General features: G+C 41.6%; 1 protein-coding gene across 1 annotated transcript in view; it reads right to left on the reverse strand.

Annotated features, from left to right (window-relative positions):
* Positions 1-698: 698 nt before the first annotated feature.
* The window catches only part of tmeff2a (transmembrane protein with EGF-like and two follistatin-like domains 2a), a 133843-nt gene continuing 114365 nt past the window's right edge, over positions 699-20176 (reverse strand). The window contains exons 6-10 of the mRNA XM_004559195.5: positions 18196-18344; positions 14661-14717; positions 14358-14484; positions 3794-3952; positions 699-1534 (exon numbers count right to left, since the gene is read on the reverse strand). Of these exons, the coding sequence (XP_004559252.2) occupies positions 1438-1534; positions 3794-3952; positions 14358-14484; positions 14661-14717; positions 18196-18344 (589 nt within the window). The 3' untranslated portion in view covers positions 699-1437. The remainder of the gene's footprint in view (positions 1535-3793; positions 3953-14357; positions 14485-14660; positions 14718-18195; positions 18345-20176) is intronic.

The raw sequence follows: 20176 nt of genomic DNA on the forward strand, positions 1-20176 counted from the left end.
GCGATTAAATGTCTCCCAACCTTACCTGACTGATGATTACCTGATGATACTGATTCCCTGACTGAGCAGATTGGTGTGATGTCAACAGTAACTCGGATCATTGTGATGAAGAAACAGCTAAAACAAAAAGTAAGGCTTTCAATCTCTGAGATTATGTAAGTTCCAGCCTCCATCGATGGCCATGAGCTCTGTGTGCAGAGTCTACTTCAGCTATACCACAGGGCCAGAAGTGGGGTATACCTATATCCATCCCATATTGACACAAAACAATCACACAAATGAAACTGTCACATGAGAAAAAGTGAGATCCAGATCATATGCAGTATGTGTATGACCAATCCATCCTTTAAAATTGACTTAAACTGGCCTATTTTAACTAAGTCTGAATAAGGTAAGAGTGATGTGTGTAGGTGTGGAACTAGACTGTTGCTTCATGTCGTAAAGAGCCAGGTGAGGTGATTCCAAAATCCAGTCAGGATGCCACAGGCATTCTCTCCTTGGAGATTTTCCAGGCATTTCCACCTGGAAGGGGGACACTGGTGTAAACCAATAACTCACCGTGCCTCAGTATCCCCCTGGAGAAACAGGAAAACACTGAGAAAAATGGATGGATGGTGATACAGATTATGATTATGACACTAATAAACACTACCAACATGTCATTGCTTCAAAACAGACAAAGACCGACACAGAATATGTTACATTTCGTGATATAAATTATTTATTTACATTTACAGAAAAATTACCCCATCAAGACAACGTAGTAATAACTATTGGAAATAGAACCCAAGATACAGTAGCTGACGTCATCGTCACAACCGAACAGAGAGCTCTATAATAACATTGTGCCCTCTGTCAAAGGTCTCCTATAACACAAGGTGCAAGGCATCACGTGTAGCCCCCAAACCCCCCCACCCCCCTCCCAGGCTGAACACACACCTCATTAAAAGCCAGATACCCTGCTTTGCACTACCCCGATTTGCTTTGTACCCCTCATCTACAAAGAACAGCTAGCCCACCTCTACCAAAGTGCACACATCTAATACACATTCACACACACACACATTCAGTATCCTCCGCACCCCCCCCTCCCGAGTCCTCATAGTTCGTGTTTTGTTTAGTTTTTTTCAGGAAAAACCTTCAGAAAAAGGTGCAAGGAGACACATGGGCATGGGTAGGGGGCTGGCGGCGGCGGTGACTGATGACAGCATTTCTCCAATGTGTAATCATTGTCACCTCACTTGTGTGCCAGCTCTGTCTTTGCTTTGCCACCATCCTCCATGGACATTCTTTGAGTTCATACTGGGAGAGAGGGCGAAGAGTGATGGGAAGCAGATGCTAATTTTCAGGGTTGGCCTACTTGGGGGCGGGGAAGAAACATCTAACGCCACAGCGCTCCGTAACGTGGAGAGGGGACTCTGTCTGGTGTGTCTGGGCTCAGATCAGTCGGGTGGAGGCGCGCATGGTATTCTCTGAACTGAAGTGGACATTGTTCTGCTTCTGCCGGTTGATCCTGTTGGTCCGTGGGCACTTCCTGAAACACAAAATCACGAAGAAGATGAATTACTGTTTTAATATTAATCTAATAACTCAGACTTTAAAGGGAGAAACATGGATGGCAGACTGCTGCTTTAATACAATACAATACCTCTGCTTTAATACTTTAAAGCAGAGGTCCCAAACCTTTTTCATGTAAATCACCTGTCAGGGACACAGATGTTAGCACACGATTATAATGACCAAAAGAATTCATGATACACGCAATATGACTGAAAAATGAGTAAAAATCACCTTTTTTAAAAATGACTACAGTTTAGAATGTAACAGCACCAACAAATTGAGTATTAAAAAAAGAATACTAAAAATAAAGTAAAGCTTAATTTGTAACCTTAAACAAGCATGAAGAAAAACACATTTGTAAATCACAGTTAGAGCCTGCTTCTTTCTTTTATGTTACATATGTTCAGGTTCACTGTTAATAAGTCTGAGTTTGGGATTCATGTGCCTGCTTCTTTGACTCGTGCAACCCCCAAAGGCCACATCCACCAGGCCGAGAGACCGGAGAGTCACACCTACTGAAAGGTTTGCATTCCGCGATCGATTGGCGAGTGGTTGTTGGCAGTCACTGAGAAATTTGTTAAAGCTCCAGTCACGCCAGGGACCAGTTAGTGGCCCCCTGGCAACCACAGGTTGCTAGGGAGAAATGTATTCCCTGACAACTGGAGACTGAGCAGCCTCTTTGCGATTTGTTTCAGCTGTGTCTGATTGTGTGACTGCAGCTACACTGATGTATGCCGCATTCACCTCCAAATGGGGAACATAACAAAGATCCCAGGGCATTGGAAGGACTTTCAAGCACCTCTGATCCCAATTAGACTGCCAGAAAAAGACCGATCCATGGAAGCCCCACCCAGCAACCCCACAGCATCCAAAGGATCTGGTGCCAAACAACCCAAAGCACTCCGTGTGATTCTGAGTACATAGCCATGCTATTCAGCAATACTCAGCGTTGCTTGCAAAACTTATTGCTGCAAAAACAAAAGAAGCATCTGAAAACAAATCAGATGAACACCTGTTTGAGACTTTTGTAGCGGGAAAATGAGAGGACAATCTGTAGAGAGATGATTTTCTTTTTTAACAGAAACAGAAAATAGCATTTCATAAGATGCTGAATTTGTAGGAAATGACTAACATCTTCATCTTTGAAAAATCAAACAAAATATTGTCTTTGCCAACAATTTCATAGGAACCAGAGGGCTTGGGCTCCACAGAAGAAGTTCAAGTTATAAAAGCCTTGTTTGTTCTGTTCATTTTATAAGACAGAAGTAACGAATAATAAAAATAAAATGGTGGAAACATGGTATTTTGCAGGGAAGTCCTTTTGAACAGACCTTTTCCAAGATGTCACAAAATCTCTTACACAAGAGGCAAAGCATAGGGATGACCTTTTCCACTTCCCCCTGTTTGTCCTTTAACTGAATGGCAAATCTTTACAACAAACAGAAATCACATAAAACTCCAGCAACATTCATAAAACGCAACAAATGACGCGCAAATTCGATCGGCTTGACAGAGACAGAGCGAGTCAGTAACCGCTGAAACGCTCGCCTGCGTCGATTCGCTTGGAAGTTCATTCCTTTCGACTCGTAGAAGAATTTTCAAGTATGTTTTTGTGTTAAATGGATATCGCTACGCTGCAGGACACATTAGTGTTGCTGTCGCTGTATTTCGTGTTATAAATTCTCTCTTTGCTTCTTTATCTCCTCTCCTTACCCTCTCACCCTGCTCCACTTTCTCATTTCGCCCCTCCTCCTCCCTCCTTTGCTCGGAGGAGCAGTTTTGTCTCGGTCAAAACTCCTTTAAAATCTTTTATTAAATGTCATAAATTGCTTAGGTCAGCCAGAGGCAGACAAGCTGCAGGCTATATGTGAATGTGTGTGTTTGTGGCTCTGAGTGTGGGTGGGTTTTTATAGTGAATACAAAATGCTTATGTTAAAACACAAGTGTCTGTGTGTGTGTGCATGCTGGACTATACAGATATGTGTGGGTTTCTGTGCTTGCATACACACCTGCAGGTTTTCAGATATGTGTGTGTGTGTGTGTGTGTGTGTGTGTGCCCCCTGAGAACGTGACAGTACTTTCTATGTGTGCCCAAAACCTCGGTGACCTTTCAGCTGTTGCCTACATGCTCAGGAGTCTGTAACTCCCAGATACACACAACATGGAAAACACTGCTCCCAGGCTCATTAGTAGGCTGTTTTTGTATATGTGTGTGTGTTCGAGCATGACTCACCTGGTAATGCAGAGCACCACCACACAGATGATGACCACCTGGAGTGCTCCGATGATAGAGGCGATGAGGACATAGTGCAGTTTGCCGGAGCCTGGCACCACATAGAGGACGTTGTACTCCTTGATGTCACAATGGGGGCCCCTAAAACCCGAGTGACAGCTGAGATCACGCACACACAGACGCACAAACGCACAAGAGTGGGGGGAAAGTGAGAGAGAAAGCGAGTCATTCCTGTGCACGGAGTGACAGGTTCATTATTTTTAGCATTTCTAATTGAAACGTCACCGAGTGTTTGATAAAGACATTGCGGTGGAACGCCGCATTTCTGTGACAGTGTGGTGACTTGATTTTTTCCTTAGCTGTAGCTGTTCAGATGAACATGACTGATGGGGTTTGCGGTTAGCGGCATAAAAATGCATAATCTTCTCTTTGTTCTAGGCCTGTGGGCATACTAATGCTGCCATTATAGATAGTGTGTTAAGCTGTGTGTCTGTATAGAACATACACATGTAGCTGCCACAGTGAAGTGCTGAAAGCAACCAGATGAAAACGTCAAGTAGTGCGATTGGTCAGGTTGGGCTCCTTGTGTTTTCTCTTACAAGCTTCTGATATCAGGAGATTAATAGGGAAGACACTCAGGGAATAATGGAATGTAAGAACAGTTACTGCAGGGACTATAATTAAAGCATGATGCAATTCGGTCATGATACATCCATCTTGTGGTGCGGCGCTGGTATCAGTGTGTGAAATCAAACACTGAACGATTAATCAAAGCTTTCGCTGTGGGGAGCTGTGGCGCTCGAGCTGTCATTGACACCTTAGGACAAAAATAAAATCCAGATTTTATTTTAGAAAATAGAAAATCTATAGAAAACCTTCTCAGGAAATGATCTTCGGGGTGGATAGATATTAACTATTTGTTATCTGGGGTGCCAAACTCATTTAGCTCATCCCAAGTAGGTCAAGCCACTTGAGCCACATTTCAAGAAAAGCCACATACCATCTTAAAAAGAGAAAATCTAAAATGTGTCCTTTTTTGATGTAAATAAGGACATAGGTACATATATTTAATAAACTATCCACTTACAAAGATCAGTAACAACAGAATAAGAGATGCAAAAGCAGCAATAGGTCCCAGCTTTTCTACATTCAGTTCATTTTCTGTCATTATAAAGAACACCTGCTCCTTGGATTCATCACTTTACTTGTTGTTTGTAGCGCTTTCTTTGTGCATAGGAATTTGCTAAGAGTGCTGCCCCCTGGTGGAGGCTAAAGAATCTGCATTTTCAAATGTGCACATTGAAAAACAAAGATGCAAACACAGAGTTTTGTCTTGCAGGTTATGGTCGGGTGAGCTGGTGAGCTGGTTAGTACTTGGATTCGAGTCAACATGGAAAACCTAGGTGGTGCAAAGTTGGGTGACGTAGTTGGTTGAGTGGTTAGGAGACAAGACACACCTTTCTGTGTGGAACTGGTGTGCCTGTGTGGGTCTTTGCCAGCATGACAGCAGTAAGTATGCCCACTTCCACAGCTCAGTTTCTATGTATTCAATGATATTGTCTCATTTTTTATACTGTATGACAGTTTGAGCTTTGCTATCTATAATTAGGCATTTGACATCTTTATACAACCAAACTCTGAAAACAATGGATAGAAAGCCTGTTTGGTGGCATCCTTGTCACATTTTAAAGAAATATAATTTACTTAGTTTTGAGAGATTTATTCATTTGTCTTTTCTTAACTTAGTTTTCAAATGTATAAACAGTCTGGGTCCAGAGTGTTTTTCCAGACACGTTCAAAGAAAAGACAGTGATAGCATTACTGGGAGGCAAGGTGTGACTGTGAAATACCACATCACAGATCTAAAGTTGGACAGCAGCAAGCCACAGCAATTTTAAATACATCATAAATCATAATTTCACAAAGATTCATACCCTCTAGCATGTATACATGCTAGAACATACTTGAAAACATGCACAACCAATGTGCATTTTACAACATATCTAATTTATACTAATCTTTTCCATATGGGTGTTGAACGTGTGTCAAACCCTGAGTCCCAAATATTGCTTTGAATGACACCAGCTCCTACTTGAAAACATGTTAGCGTGGCTGTGAAGAGCTCTAGACCTCAGGCTGGGGCGAGACTGACAGCCTTCTCTAATGGGCCAGATGTTTGGCTGGATGGTTCCAGCCCACTGGCTGTATGGTTGATACCTCTGCGCTTATTTCGAGGGTATTTTCTGACATCTGACAAAACAAAACAAAAAATACCCAAATTTCACCACCCTGCAAAAAAGTGAAGTCAAAATGAACAATGCTGGGTTCATACCACAAGTTTGTTTTGCTACGTTTAGTCCAAAATTATTTCAGAATTTAAAAAAGTCCAGCAAATATCAAAAGTGTAAATTAGAGTCCAAACAACAATGACCCAAAACATCTTATTGAACTTGTTACTCTCACCAAAAAACCTGATACAAAAGAAATGAAGACAGGTGTTGCAAGCTTGGCTACACTGTTGCCTTTGTGTGTCAGATACAGCCTGGCTTCCATACAAGGACATGTGGGGTAAAACAGACAAAAACCCTTTTGTATTTAGAGGTAGTCTTTTACGGATGCAATCGGCAGCATAATACTACAGGTTTTGCCAGCTTGGTGTAGACCTTGAGTGGGAAAACACACACAAACACACACAAAAGACTAATGGAGATGATCTTTGTCCTCAGAGACGAGCTAAAACAGTCCCCCTTTTAATCTCCCCTTCTCCTCCATCTCCTCTTTACCTGCTTTTCCTGTCTCTGGGGAGGCTGTTACCCACCAACACCTGCACATCCTTGTTTGGCACAAACACACACACACAAACACACAACCTGCTTCACATTCTCTATCCCTTCGACCTGACAGCGTACGAGATGAACATTGCAACCTTGTTCTGTTCGGGGGTTGTGCTTGGTTTCCACACTCGTGTACCGCACAAACACACACACAGTCACAGACATGCACCACTCCCACAGAGACTGCTGCGCTTTCCTTCACATTAAGATACAGACTTTGCCTCGTACAGCCATCAGGGGGCAGCAGAGACCCTCCGCACTCCCTGGCTGCTCAGCATGCAAAGAGAACGTCTGGGATGATCGAGGTTAGAGAGAAAGTAGAGAGAGATAGCGCCAGCGAGAGACACCGAGACCCCCTGGCTGCTACACTATCAGGCTGTAAAAGATGGCAGACCTGAGCAGCACACATGTATACTGGCTTGGTGTGTGGGTGGTGGGTTTTAATATCATTCCTCAGTGTGCCTTTTTGTAAATGCATATCTCTGCTGCCTGTGTTAAGTGTGTTCTGTGTGCCTGTATGAATATGAAATTTGCACCTGTGTGGCCAATTCTCAGCTGGTGTGTCTGTCGGCAAAATAGGGGCACAGGGGTGCACAGAATTCACGGTTTCGCATGAACTCTGGTTTTAGAGTGACAGCTTGATACACACAGTGAAAGCATCAATTTATTTTCAAAAAAGGAAAATGCTCTAAAGTTTGTAATTGTCCGTAATTCCAACGTTAAATGCTGAAGCAACTAAATGCTGCACTCTCTCAGTACAGAATTGGACCTGTTTCTTCTGTGACGGTAAAAACATAGACTGTATATAGTAGATGGATGTATTTAAACCCACCTACTACCATTTTCAAACAGCTTCGAGAATTTTAGCTGTGACTGTTTTGTTATTTAGGGCCACAAATGATCATACTTAATTTCCAGCTAGATAGCGAGCTTTTTTAACTAAGAGTATTGGATTCGTTTTTCAGTCCTGGAGGTTACGGCTTGAGTAAAAAAAACATTATGGGACATAATATACTTTCAGCTTCTCTCTTGAATGGACCCAGATGTTTGACTTGGTACATTATATATTGTATCATAAGCCACGACCTGAACACATACATGAAAAGATATTTGCCCTCTTCCTGATTTCTTCGCACTTAAATGTTTTAGATCGTCAAATAAATTTCATTTTTAGACAAAGGTAAGCTGAGTTAACACAAAAATACATGTTTGAAATGATAATTTAATTTATTAAGGGAAAAAAGTCTCTTCAAACCTACCCGACTCTGTGTGAAAAATTAATTGCTGCCATTGTTAAATCATGAATTAACTGTGATTATCCACATATTTTGCAAAGCTGGGTTTAATTTCAATAGGTACACCCAGGCCTCATCACTGCCAGACCTGTTGAATTGAGAAGTCACTTAAATAGAACCTTTCTGACAAAGTAAAGCGGGCTAAACAATCTCAAAAAGCAATTCATAGTCCTACAATCTCAAGAATAGCAGAGAAGCAAACTCACATCTATCAAAATCATTTCTAAGGTTCTGGGACTCCAACGAACCATGACGAGAACCATTATCCAAAACTGGAGAAATCTGAAACAGTGGTGAACGTTTTCAGGAGCAGGCAGCCTACTGTTGAATCAGGAGGTCACAAGAACTGCAGAGTTCATGATTCAGCACAAGAAAGAGACGATGATGATCCCCAATATGTTTGGGAAAATACTCTGTGGACTGTTTAGACAAAAGTTTTACTTTTTAGAAGGTTTGAGTTCCGTTATCTGGCATAAAACTACCGCGGCACTTCATAACAAGAACATCATACCAACAGTCAAACATGGTGGTGGTAGTGTGGTGGTCTGGCGAGCTGCTTTGCTGCTTCAGGATCTTGAGGACTTGCCACAGCTGCTCTCTGTCCGACCACCAGTTCATGCCCTGAAACTAAAGTGAACTTGGATTATGTATATCTGAAACACACAGCTCTCCGTCTGAATGACTCAACAAACTGATGGTTTTGGACTTAAATCGGATGGAGATGCTTTGGTTTAACCTTCACCACCTCCAATGTGGCATCGCTGTGAGATTTGAAAGACTCATTAGCAGTTGCAGTTGTCAAGGGTGACACAATGACTTATTTCATTCAGGGGGCTTTTACTTTAAATTTAAATTACTAATAAATTACTAATAAAGTTGATCATCATTTGAAAACTGTATTTTGTATTTACTTTAGTTATGTTTGCTAATATTACAATTTATTTGATGACATTTTTTTGTCTGTAAATACCAACTTAAAAATCTCAAACACTGCACGAATCTTTAAATAATTCATAGTTTCCTCCTTCCACATATAATATGTTTTTTTATAAAGATTTGACTGAGCTGGCACAGAATGACTTGCAGCGTCTGTCGCTTTGCTGTCACTTTGCAGATTTTATCAACAATAACAAATTTAATAATTTCAGCAAATACGCAGTAATAACAGGATAAGGCTTTCAGGGTTAATAAAAATAATAAATCATTTAAATTGATCACTTTTATTCAACATCATAAATGAACATGGATGAAGCAGGAAAGCCAGTAAATCCATCTGCATTTATCTATGATTGAATGTGAGAGTTTCTTAAAGTGTCTGTTATCAGCAGCTGCTTCAAGTTTCTGCTTCAGTTCATGAATCCCCTGCAGCCATCCGAAGGCAGCGGCACAGATATGTTGATACATCTGCAGTTTATGATTAGAGCACAGCAACACCAGAGCGCCGAGCTATTACGCACACTTGTACACAGTTACATGCAAATGACACTAGGCTGCTACAAAGTAACCACACATCCCCACAAATCACTGGTGTAGTACTACATGATTTACTGCTTTATACCACATCTGCACCAAGAAGATGCCTGGATTTCTCTGTAGCTGCTTAAAATGCCCCAGGATATGTCCTCCCTTTCCTTTATTTTTGGGCTATATTTTTGTCACAAAAAAAATGGGCAGGTAGACACGAGCATTGTACTGATCAAAGTTCAGGCAACAGAGTAGTCTGTGTGCATAACAACTACAAAACTGAGTGCTTCAGCTGTATGATCACACCCAAAGATGGAAAACTAAAAACTAAAAATGTTTGTATATAACAATGTGACATCTCCATCCATCCATCCATCCATCCATCCATCCATCCATCCATCCATCCATCCATCCATCCATCCATCCTCTTATGCTTCTCTAGCTCTTCTGGGGGCATACGAAACCATTCCCAAGCCAGTGTGTTCTGAGTCGGTCCAGGGACTTCTCATAGTAGGATATGTCTGAAACACTTCACCTAGGAGGTGCCCAGGATGCATCCAGATCAGATGCCCACAGCATTGTGATGGAGTCCTTTCGTTGTGGAAGAGTAGTAACTCTACTCTGAGTGCCCCCCCGAATGTCTGATCTCTTAGGTTGAGCTTCTACACCTTACAGAGGAATCTCTTTTCCACCATTTGTTTCCATTCTCATTCTGTCCATCACCACCCAGATAACCTGACCACAGGTGAGGGTGGGATTATATCAACTGATAGACTGACAGCTTTGTTTTCATGCTCAGCTCGCTCTGCAACACAACAGACTGGAACAGCTTCTTCATCACTGATGACTGTGCTAATTCATCTGTCAGTCTCTTGTTCCATTCTTCCTTCATTCATGAACAAGACCCCAAGATACTTACATAAGATATTCATCTGTTTGGGGTAGCAACTCAAGGGCAACCAGTAGTCGGCACTCCACCCTTTTCCGGCCGAGAATCATGGCCTCAGACTTGGAGATGCTATTTTTTACCCCAGATGCTTCACACTTGGCTGCAAACTGCCCAGTGCAATCTGGAGGTAATGGGTCAATGAAGCCAACAGAACGACATCATCTGCAAAAAGCAGAGATGAGATCCGAGACCGTTGTACCCAAGACCTTCCCACCCTTGGCTGCACCCTAGAAAATGGTTTGAACCTGCAGGGGTCTCGAGGCGCTCTGGCTTCCTCCCAAACTCCAAAGACATGCATGCGAGATTATAATTGGAGATTCTGAAATTGGTGTGGATGTGAATGTGAAGATGACTGGTGACACTCACACTATGACAGCTACAATAGGCTCCTCCCCTCTGCGACCCTGAACTGGATAACCAGTTGAGAAAAATGGTGGATGGAAGGATTTTTTGACAGAACTTTTATTTGAGTGATTTTGTTTTGTTTTGCAAATGAACAGAAACATGATAATGGAATTAACTATTATGCTAATTTACTCAGTTATTTTACTTCAATTTTCAAGCAGACATTAAACTATTAAAAACTGAACAGTTTGTGACTAGTTCTAGTCAAAAAATATATATTACACTTGTTTAGAGTGGCACATTGTCAGATGTAATCCACCTCAATTCTCATAAGATGGCAGTTTGCAGACTAGCTCATTAAAGAACCAAGAATAAGAGGCCATCGCCGGCCGATAATTTCAGAATGCTGCAACTGGTGCTTCTTTAGTGCTCTACAACAGCAGCATTCTCCCATATGATATAAGCATTTGGAATTACACACTGAAAGTCAATAACTATATGCAAATAAGAGTATAGTTCATTTACAACCAGTTATTGTAGACTTTCAGACTCGTAAATTGTTATAGAATATGTTGGATGTCAACAGCTGTCAGACCATTATAGCTATTGAAAAAGTGGGACATCTATCTCACTTGGCCTGTATATTCTGGGTGTTAGGGAGTTTGGTGGTGTTTATGAGGTGCTGCTCCATCATTGGCGTATACATTACTGCGAGGGAGTATGCCTACTACAGTAAAATAGACTACACCACTGCTCCACATACAGTACAGCAAACTGGTCTGTTGGGACTTTTCATTCAGGTTATGATCAGATACTGGATTAAAATATTTTTCAAATAAAACCTCCTTTCCAACTCTCTCTTTTAGTAAAAGTTAAGCACGTTGCAAAGCAGTCATGGCTGTGTTACATTTCATGACACAATGTAACCATTTATGATGTGAGCTGGAGTCGAATTAAAACTCAAATCGCATCCTATAACAAGTGATGCAGTCGTATACTGCAAATTACTCTGTTTTTTTACAATTAATTTTTTTACTGTAAGTTTCTGCCATCATTATACAAATTCAGGAAAACCAATAAAACACACGCCATCTGCACTTCTGTGGCAGTGCGGGCTTAGGCTGTGCCTCTCTGCGCTGTGCAGACAACAATATGAATTCCCAGAGTGTCTTTGGGATTGTTAAGGTATTCAGGGTTTTTTGTAAATGCAGGCTATCCTCTCGAACCACTTTCGCTGTGAGCCAAAGGAAAATCACTGGCATTCTAATTAAATTATTTTTCTAAAGCGTTTTATTAATTGGGCTCCATTTACTCAAGCTTAATAACCAGGATATTTAGAGCGCCCTAGGGTATTATTTTCAATACTGTGAAATCTTGATAGGTTTTTGTTTATCAAATGACTAAAAATAGCAGGAAATGCACTGATTTCTGTCCAGTGAGGTAAACCAGACTCACTGCCTTTATTATAAGTGGCTCGCTCATCCTCAGGAGTGCACCTCCCCAAAGGCTCATTCTAAGCTGAGAAAAATCCCTGCCTGTCTGTGAATAGCACAGCTGCAGCAGAAGACAGAAGCTGACACTTTAAAAAAAAAAAACTATAATCACAACCCTCTCTGATATGTATATATCCCCCTTCAGCCTCTTACTGTGTGCTGTATGGATGTGAACCACAGTCAAAGGCGTGATTGCAGATGGCACAAAGTCTGTGGGTCCAAGACCCGAAGCCCACCGCACACCGCAAAATAAGACCCTAGATCATAAAGCATGGGGATGGAAACACCAGCATCCTCATTAAGCAACAACAAACCCAACATGGGATTAATTTGAAGCAGTGCAGCATAATTGACTGGTCAACAGCCCGTCCTACCATTACAGCAGGAGGGATCTTAAACACTTCTCGCTCTCAGCGCACTGGCTTATATTCATTTAAAATAAACAAGGCTGATTAAAAAATAAATTTGCTCCAGCACTTGCCAAGCAATTTCTAAATTTTACAGCTGATTAGCCGTCTTACATTCCACACTTCCTGTTAGTGTCTGCAGATCACACAGAGAGAGAGGAACAACAAATTTGTGATAAAAAAGACAGAACGGGCCTCAGTCATCTCGCTTCGTGTAGGGTTTGTTTGTTTGAGTGGAAACCTAATGAGTACGGTATGCTCGACTGATAAGTAGAAAATGGCCAACGCTCTGATCGTAATAGTTAACATAAATATAAAATTGATGATGGGAAGCTTTTTAAAATCCATTTCTCTCATTATAAATAATAGTTAATACCATCTACAATCCAGAATACTCTGCTACAAGTACATCATATTTAGGAAACAATGGTGGGCTGGCTAGCTTTTAAGTCAGAATGTCAAACTTGTGTTCAAATGTTGCAACTTGATATGTCACATGTGTATCTTTGCTTAAGACGCAAACCACATTTGTTGTCAGTCTCACAACACACCACCAACAGGCTTCCTCCACTGGCTAACTCAGAACTCAGAAGCCTGTTATCATTGGTAACCAGCGATAGAGAGTGACCAGTTTATGTGGGAGGCATCTCGTGGTCATGGGAAGACACGAGATGCCTGGCTTTTGACATGGCAAATGTCAAAAGCCAGAAGCCAGACCCTCACGGAGATAATGAGACAGTGGTCAGCTACGTTAGGCACCGACACTAACCTAAAGAACGCCCAAAAATGAAACCAAACAAGTGCAAATATCATAATTTGACATCAAAAATTAAACAGCCTTTTACCTGCTCTGTGCATTGTCTGTGTGACCTGTTGTGCTCATACAACAACAGAGCAGGTAGGCGAGTGTCTGGCTTGTATACTGATCCTGCACATCTTACCTGTGACTTGAACAAAGTTATGTTTTTTTTTTGTTTGCATTCAGGGACCGATTGCAAGTAGTTGCAGCAGTTAACTGATCACCCAGAGGCCCACCAAGTTATTTTACAGTTAAATGACCATCCTGCAGCAACTACATGACCATGTGTGGAGAATTTCTGAATTTATTACGTCTTCAGATCTTTGGGATTGTGGTTGGCTTCTGAATGTAAGCGGTTAATGTGAATTTCTGTGCAACAGATTTGCAACAGATGGCAACAGATTTGCGATTTTTATTTTTTTATCACACTTAATTGCCGTTTTATCACCCCACAGATTGCCTGTAATTGCCAACTTGACCCTATTCAGTGCAAACTAACAGCAGACGGACTCCATCTTACCGCCACTTTTAATCGTCATGTCGCTGCACCAAAGTCGCTTTGAAGACGGCAGCTGACTGCGAATGGTCTTCGAAGCAGCTAATTCAAAAGCAAAGAGATTCCGAGTTCACTGCACACAGACCCAATGATTTTGGTCATGCCTATTTTCACTGGTGTGACTGCAGCATTAATCAAATTCCCAGAAGGGAGAACGCATCTGTGAAACAGACTATCTCCTGCAGTGTGCTGCATGTGAGAAAGAAGGAGCACGAAAAAGCTCCTGATTTAATTCTCCTGACGTTATCCGCTGTTCATGTGCGAAAACATGTATTATCACTTTGCAATATCATTGTCGTTTTTCTGTTTCCCCTCTTCCTATGAACCTCTCTACAACTGTGTGTGTGTGTGTGTGTGTGTGTGTGTGTGTGTGTGTGTGTGTGTGTGTGTGTGTGTGTGTGTGTGCATGTGTACATGTGTACCTGCAGGAAGGCTGAGCCAGGACGCTGGGGAACTGACACTCTCCATGGACGCAGTAGTTTTTATAGCGATCTGGACAGGGGATGGACAAACCGCGGGCCAGTCCGTTCCTGGTCTCCTCTTTCTCCCCTACAAACACACGAGACCCTTAAAATCTGCCACTGTCCCTCAGGAAGAGATGAATTATAACAAGTGGGAAACATGAAAGGATGACGAACAGAGGAAAGTCTGGGAGCAAATCTAATTCATCTTTGAATGACAGCACATGTTATGTGCTTATCTGCCACCATCATGGAAGCACTCACCCGTGGGGTCGGTCCGTGCGAAGTGTCCATCTCCGCCTTTGTTCCCAATTATGTCATCTGGAAAGGCCAAAGACACATTAAAGCTGAGCTCAGGTCACCGCAACCTCTCCTACAGCTCCATCGCAGGTTACTCATGCACAGTGATGCTACTGCAGGTAAAGAGGACTGAATGTGAATTATCATCTCAACAAAAGGTTCATGTGCCGTGTGCGCCTGTGTGCTTAATGCGTATAAATGGGAGCCATTCTCTTCAAGTCAGAAACCGCCACCCCTAATGTATTACACCGAACAAAGGCCAGAATGGAGCAGAGTCGGGTGGAAAAGATCAGACGGAATAATGCATTTTTGCTCACCCCATTGACGCTGCATCGAGTTCTACTTTTCACAATGGCTAGACAAAATCACCTTCAAATCATTATCATTTTATTGCGATTGATTTTTTCTTTTTTTTCAGAGGTCAGTACGATCGTTCCCTCAAACAGAAGCTGTGAAAGCATTCGTCAGATTCATGACGCAAGACTTGTGGCTGGATCTGTGACTTAGAATTTACTTCTTATTTTTCTTCTTTTATTTATTTCTTTATTCACAGGAACACCTGAGGCACAGTAAAAGAAAAGAGACTCAGAAAGATTTCAGTGAGTTCAGAAGCTCAAGTCTCGTATGCGTGACATCCACTTAAGAAAAATCAAATGAAGAAAACAAATGAATTTTAAAACGTAGCCAGCGGCGAGACGCTACAAGCTCAACAGACTGCAGCTCCAGTGGATTCAACGAGTATCTGGTTAAATTTGTCTGTGGAGCTGAGGTTCAACAATATCTTCACAAGGTTATCTGCGCTTTTTGTTGAGCTACTGTAGCAGAAGCCGTTTCCTAATAGCATGAAAGTGGAGCATAATCAGCCATCTAAGTGCCGGGGTGTCACTGTGAGTCCTTGCTAACATGAGGTCGTCTCAGTGCCTCCATTTCATGCTATTTGTCTTTTTCCTTGATTGAAACAGAATCAAACGGGGTGGTCTGACCCACAGGACATAACATGAGGGAATACAGATTTCTGTTTGTGTTCCAGGGCTCGTTAGCCCTGATTGCTTTACTTCCCATTACTTCTCAAAAGACCTATTTGTCCTGTGTGTACTTAGAACCTCTCAAATGGTCTCTTACACTAAAAAAATAACTACAGATCTTAAAAGGTGCATTTGACTCCAGAATCAAAGCCTGTAGTGTTTCTTTTAGAATGTTTAGGTGTAAATCACCTAGTTTGGGAGATTTCTGTCTCTTCTTTCACATAATGGAACTAAATGACTCTCTGAAAAAGCTTTATTTAAAAACTCAGCAACTATTTCTAGAAATCATCACCTGGTTAAAAAAAAAAAAAAAGCACTCACAACAGGATTTACTTTTGTATGAACTTTTTTCCGCTACCAAACGACATGTGTCAGGTGTATCAATCTGCAAAAGGAAGCTTTTGTGACAATAAACACTGATGTTTCTGCGCTGAGCTGAGCTACAAGGTTACCGAGTTGCATTCTTGTATAGACTGGAAATAATGCCTAAAATAATTCCAAAATGAAAGTTCTTACATTTCCATGGGCTTTTGGAAAACATAATGCTCTCAGTGCAAAGCAGTCTTACGTGTACATACAGCCCACAGAAGGCAGCAATAAAAACAACAGACAACAAATCCATAATTAAAGTAAGAATAAGGTCGTCAGCGCGCCGTCCATCTCCAGTGCTTCACTCAACATCTTAACAGAGCCTAACTGCATCTGGTGAGTGACTCAGTCTGACTTAGTGGGTTCGCTGTGGGAAGTGAGTCTCTCACAGAGTGCAAGGGAATTAGCTGCGACTACGGTAAAGTGAATGTTGGTGGTGGTGACCAGCCACAAAGTGTGCAGACAAGCTCAGGCTGCAGTAAAGTCTGTTACATAATGAGAAGAGAGCCGCAGTAAGCTGGAAAGTGAGGCTGACACTGATTCTCCTCAACACCTTTGCAAAGTGTTCAGATGACCAGCAGACCAGAAAACAAGACTTTCTGGCTAAGAGGTTAGTGCTAAGCACTGCACCACTGTGCTGCCTTCGCCTCTGAGGACACTAAGCTTTGACTGTCTACAGGCCATGGATATACACTCACTGGACACATTATTAGGTACACCTTGCTAGTACTGGGTAGAACCCACATTTGCCCTAATTCTTCACTTCACAGACTGAAGAAGCTTTGGGATATGGTGTGTTACCCTGCTGGAAGCAATAGATGAAACACTATGATCATAAATGGATGGACATTTAAACGATGGTCACTTGGTGCTAAGGGACATAAAGTGCTAAGAAAATATCCCCCACACCATTACACCACCAACACCAATCTGAATCACTGATACAAGGCTGGATGGATCCATCGTTTCATGTTGTTTACACCAAGTTCTGATCCTGCCATCCAAAAGTCACAGCAGAAGTCGAGACTCAATGGACCAGGTAACGTTTTCCTTATCTTCTGTTGTCCAATATGGTGAGATCTTCTGTATTGGTTGTAATGACTGGTTTGAGTAACTGGGGTTGCTTGAAGCAACCAAATAAAAGTTAAATCAAATTTTGTATTAAGATGTGCATTTGCAATTTTGAAACAACTCAGGTGTGATTTAAAAGTTAATATTCAATTTTATTTATATAGCCTCAAATCACAACAGTTGTCTAAAGTCTACTAAACCTGATGTTTTGAACAAAATGTAACCTTCAACTATTCAACAGAATTAGCAGAATAGCAACAAAATTGCTAATTGTTAAAATCTGGTTGAATTCAAACCTTTGTGATAGTCTGAAAAGATTTTTCTAACAAACTTTAAACTGAAAGGAACTGTGTTTTTAAGGGCATGACTTGCTGAGCAGATTCAGCTTGGACAAAAATGGTCCATGGAAATCTGGTGCTTCAAATCTTTCATATCTATAACTAAAGCTATATTTTGGTAGTTGGAGCTCCACATGAATACCATTTAGTTCCATTATAGTCAAGAATACTCAGTAGTATAATACCGATTTTAGGTTTTAAACCACACAAACCGTAAATGACATTAAATGAAATAAAAACACATTTGTCTGTCTCTGTCTTCTACATGTATTCGAACTATAACTCAGTTTAAGGATTAAAGCACTGAGATTAATAAAAAAAACAACTTTATCCCCAGAAATAGTGCGCCAATATCAAAGATACTACATTAAAAAAAGGAGGGATTAACATTGTGTAAAATTATCTGTATATGTAGCAGCAGCGGCTCTGAGGATTATCTTTCCACACCATTCCAAAATTTGATTGAGTGAAACTTTCTGTAATTATAAAATGTGGCTGGAACTGCAGCTGGAGGGAGATGCAAAATCACGCCGCCTGCATTTAGCTCTGCACGATGCCTCATTTGCCTCCGTGTTTTCACTCCAACGTGACGCAAACACCTGTTCATGGAGGTACACTGACGGCTTCCGCTGCGTTTGTGAAAGTGTTGTTGTGCCTTTCAGAGTCAGTGTGCTAGTGTGCATTTGAGAGTCTGACCGTGGCAGTGGCCCAGGTACTTGACCTCGATGCGCTCCTGCTTCTGACAGGATGCCTCCTTCACCTGGCAGGGGTTGTCATAGGAACGACCATCTGAGGCGCACACTGGGTTGAAGCTGATGTGGGAACAGTCGATGTTGCAGACACACCTAACGAACAAAACAAATATCCATGTTACAGCAAACCTTCTGATTATCAAAGTCAAAAATCTAAAATAATGAAAACAGAAATATTAATAAAAATGAGAGAATCCTTATTCTGGAAACGCTGCTTTGTGTGTTTGGCTGCCGGAGACAAATTCATTCAGGGATTAAAGGTAAGACAGCAAAAAAACCCTACATTTGCACTCAGACAGAATGCTGGACCATGCATAGTAATCCTGTTCAAACTGGGGTTTCGGCTCATTCAATTTGACACAATAGCAAATGTATTTAACTTCTGCAAAAGAAAAAAAAAGAGAGAGGCTGCACCGAGGGCTTGACTGACAAATGATGTTCTCTTACAAAGGCAGGAAGCAATTAATAATGAAAGAACTGTAGATAACAAAGCAGTGCATTTTAATGTTGTGGAGAAAACAGCACACACTCACATACAATTCAAGCTGTCGGGTGTGGAATTCATTGGAGATAAGATAGAATAGCTTAAATGTAAAATAATAACAACTTATATGTTAATATGCCAATGCCATTGTTGAAAATCCATTGTACTATGCAGAAAAGCTTGTTTCTTGTATCTGGCTTTATAACAAGCTAATATAACGTCCTTCAACTAAACTTAAACCTGCTTAGAAATTCACAAAATCATAATGATGGGCTCGAGATGCGAGGCAGGCGTCACAAGGTGTGACCTACATTTTTTTTTTAAAACGAAGCAAAGTAGTTTAAAGGCCTGATCTTTCACCTCTAAAATTAGCCGAGTTTGTTTTCTCTACATAGTCAAAGGAGCTTGCAAAGAAAAGCGTCTGGACTTCTTTAAGTTACTTGAAGACGTTTCACCTCTCATCCGAGAAGCTTCTTCAGTTCTAAGGTCAAATGGTGGAGAGTCCCAGATATAAACCTAGTGGGAGTGACCCCCCACAGAAGGACAAAAGGACCCCCTGATGATCCTCTAATCGCCTGAGCCAAGGTGTGAAACTGGGTGTGGGTCCCAATCAGCCAGAGTTTCGGGTGAGTTCATTGTGAAACCTGGCCCCACCTTATCATGTGAATTCCTGAGATTGAAGAAGCTTCTCGGATGAGAGGTGAAACGTCTTCAAGTAACTTAAAGAAGTCCAGACACTTTTCTTTGCAAGCTCCTTTGACTACGATGACCTGGATGACTGAGAACCTTCACAGACATTTCTCTACATAATGAATTTGTTGCTTTCTTCCACCGAGCTGGCGTTTCTGCTGTGTTTTTGTGGCAGACTGAAAAAAACATCAATTTCTCCAGGAATCTGGAGCTTACTTGATGCTTTTAGCTCTTGCAAATTAACCAGGCAATTTGCTGGCGTGCCACAATTTTCGATTAAATTTCAGTGCCAGTGTTTGTGTGTCTGTTTGCGTTCTTCTCCCGGCCTGACATCTGCATAAATGACAGCGAGAGCGAAGCACCGCGCACACCTGCGTGCATGTGCATATTTGTGTGTTTGTGTGTGTGTATTTCGGCATTAGTGTAGTGTGACCCTTAAGTCTGTGACAGGCCTGATCAGCAAAAATTACAGCCAGATTGCCTTCCCCAGACAGTTGCTGAGTAGCGCTGAACGCAAGATTCTGTAATTATAAATCTGTCATTATTCTCCCGGCCTTTTCATTTTCCCCTGGTGCCAAGCTCTCAGTAAAGCACAGGCATTCAGCTGTCTTACAGCAGCATTTACATACACGCCCACATGGGCGCCCGCCAACACATAAACAGATGCCCACACACGCACTCACACACACACCTTGACAATCAGCCGTGATGATTCGTACTGCTGACATTGATGTTGATTGAAACGCCATGC

This window comes from Maylandia zebra, linkage group LG16 (assembly GCF_041146795.1).
Source record: "Maylandia zebra isolate NMK-2024a linkage group LG16, Mzebra_GT3a, whole genome shotgun sequence".
Classification (NCBI taxonomy): domain Eukaryota; kingdom Metazoa; phylum Chordata; class Actinopteri; order Cichliformes; family Cichlidae; genus Maylandia; species Maylandia zebra.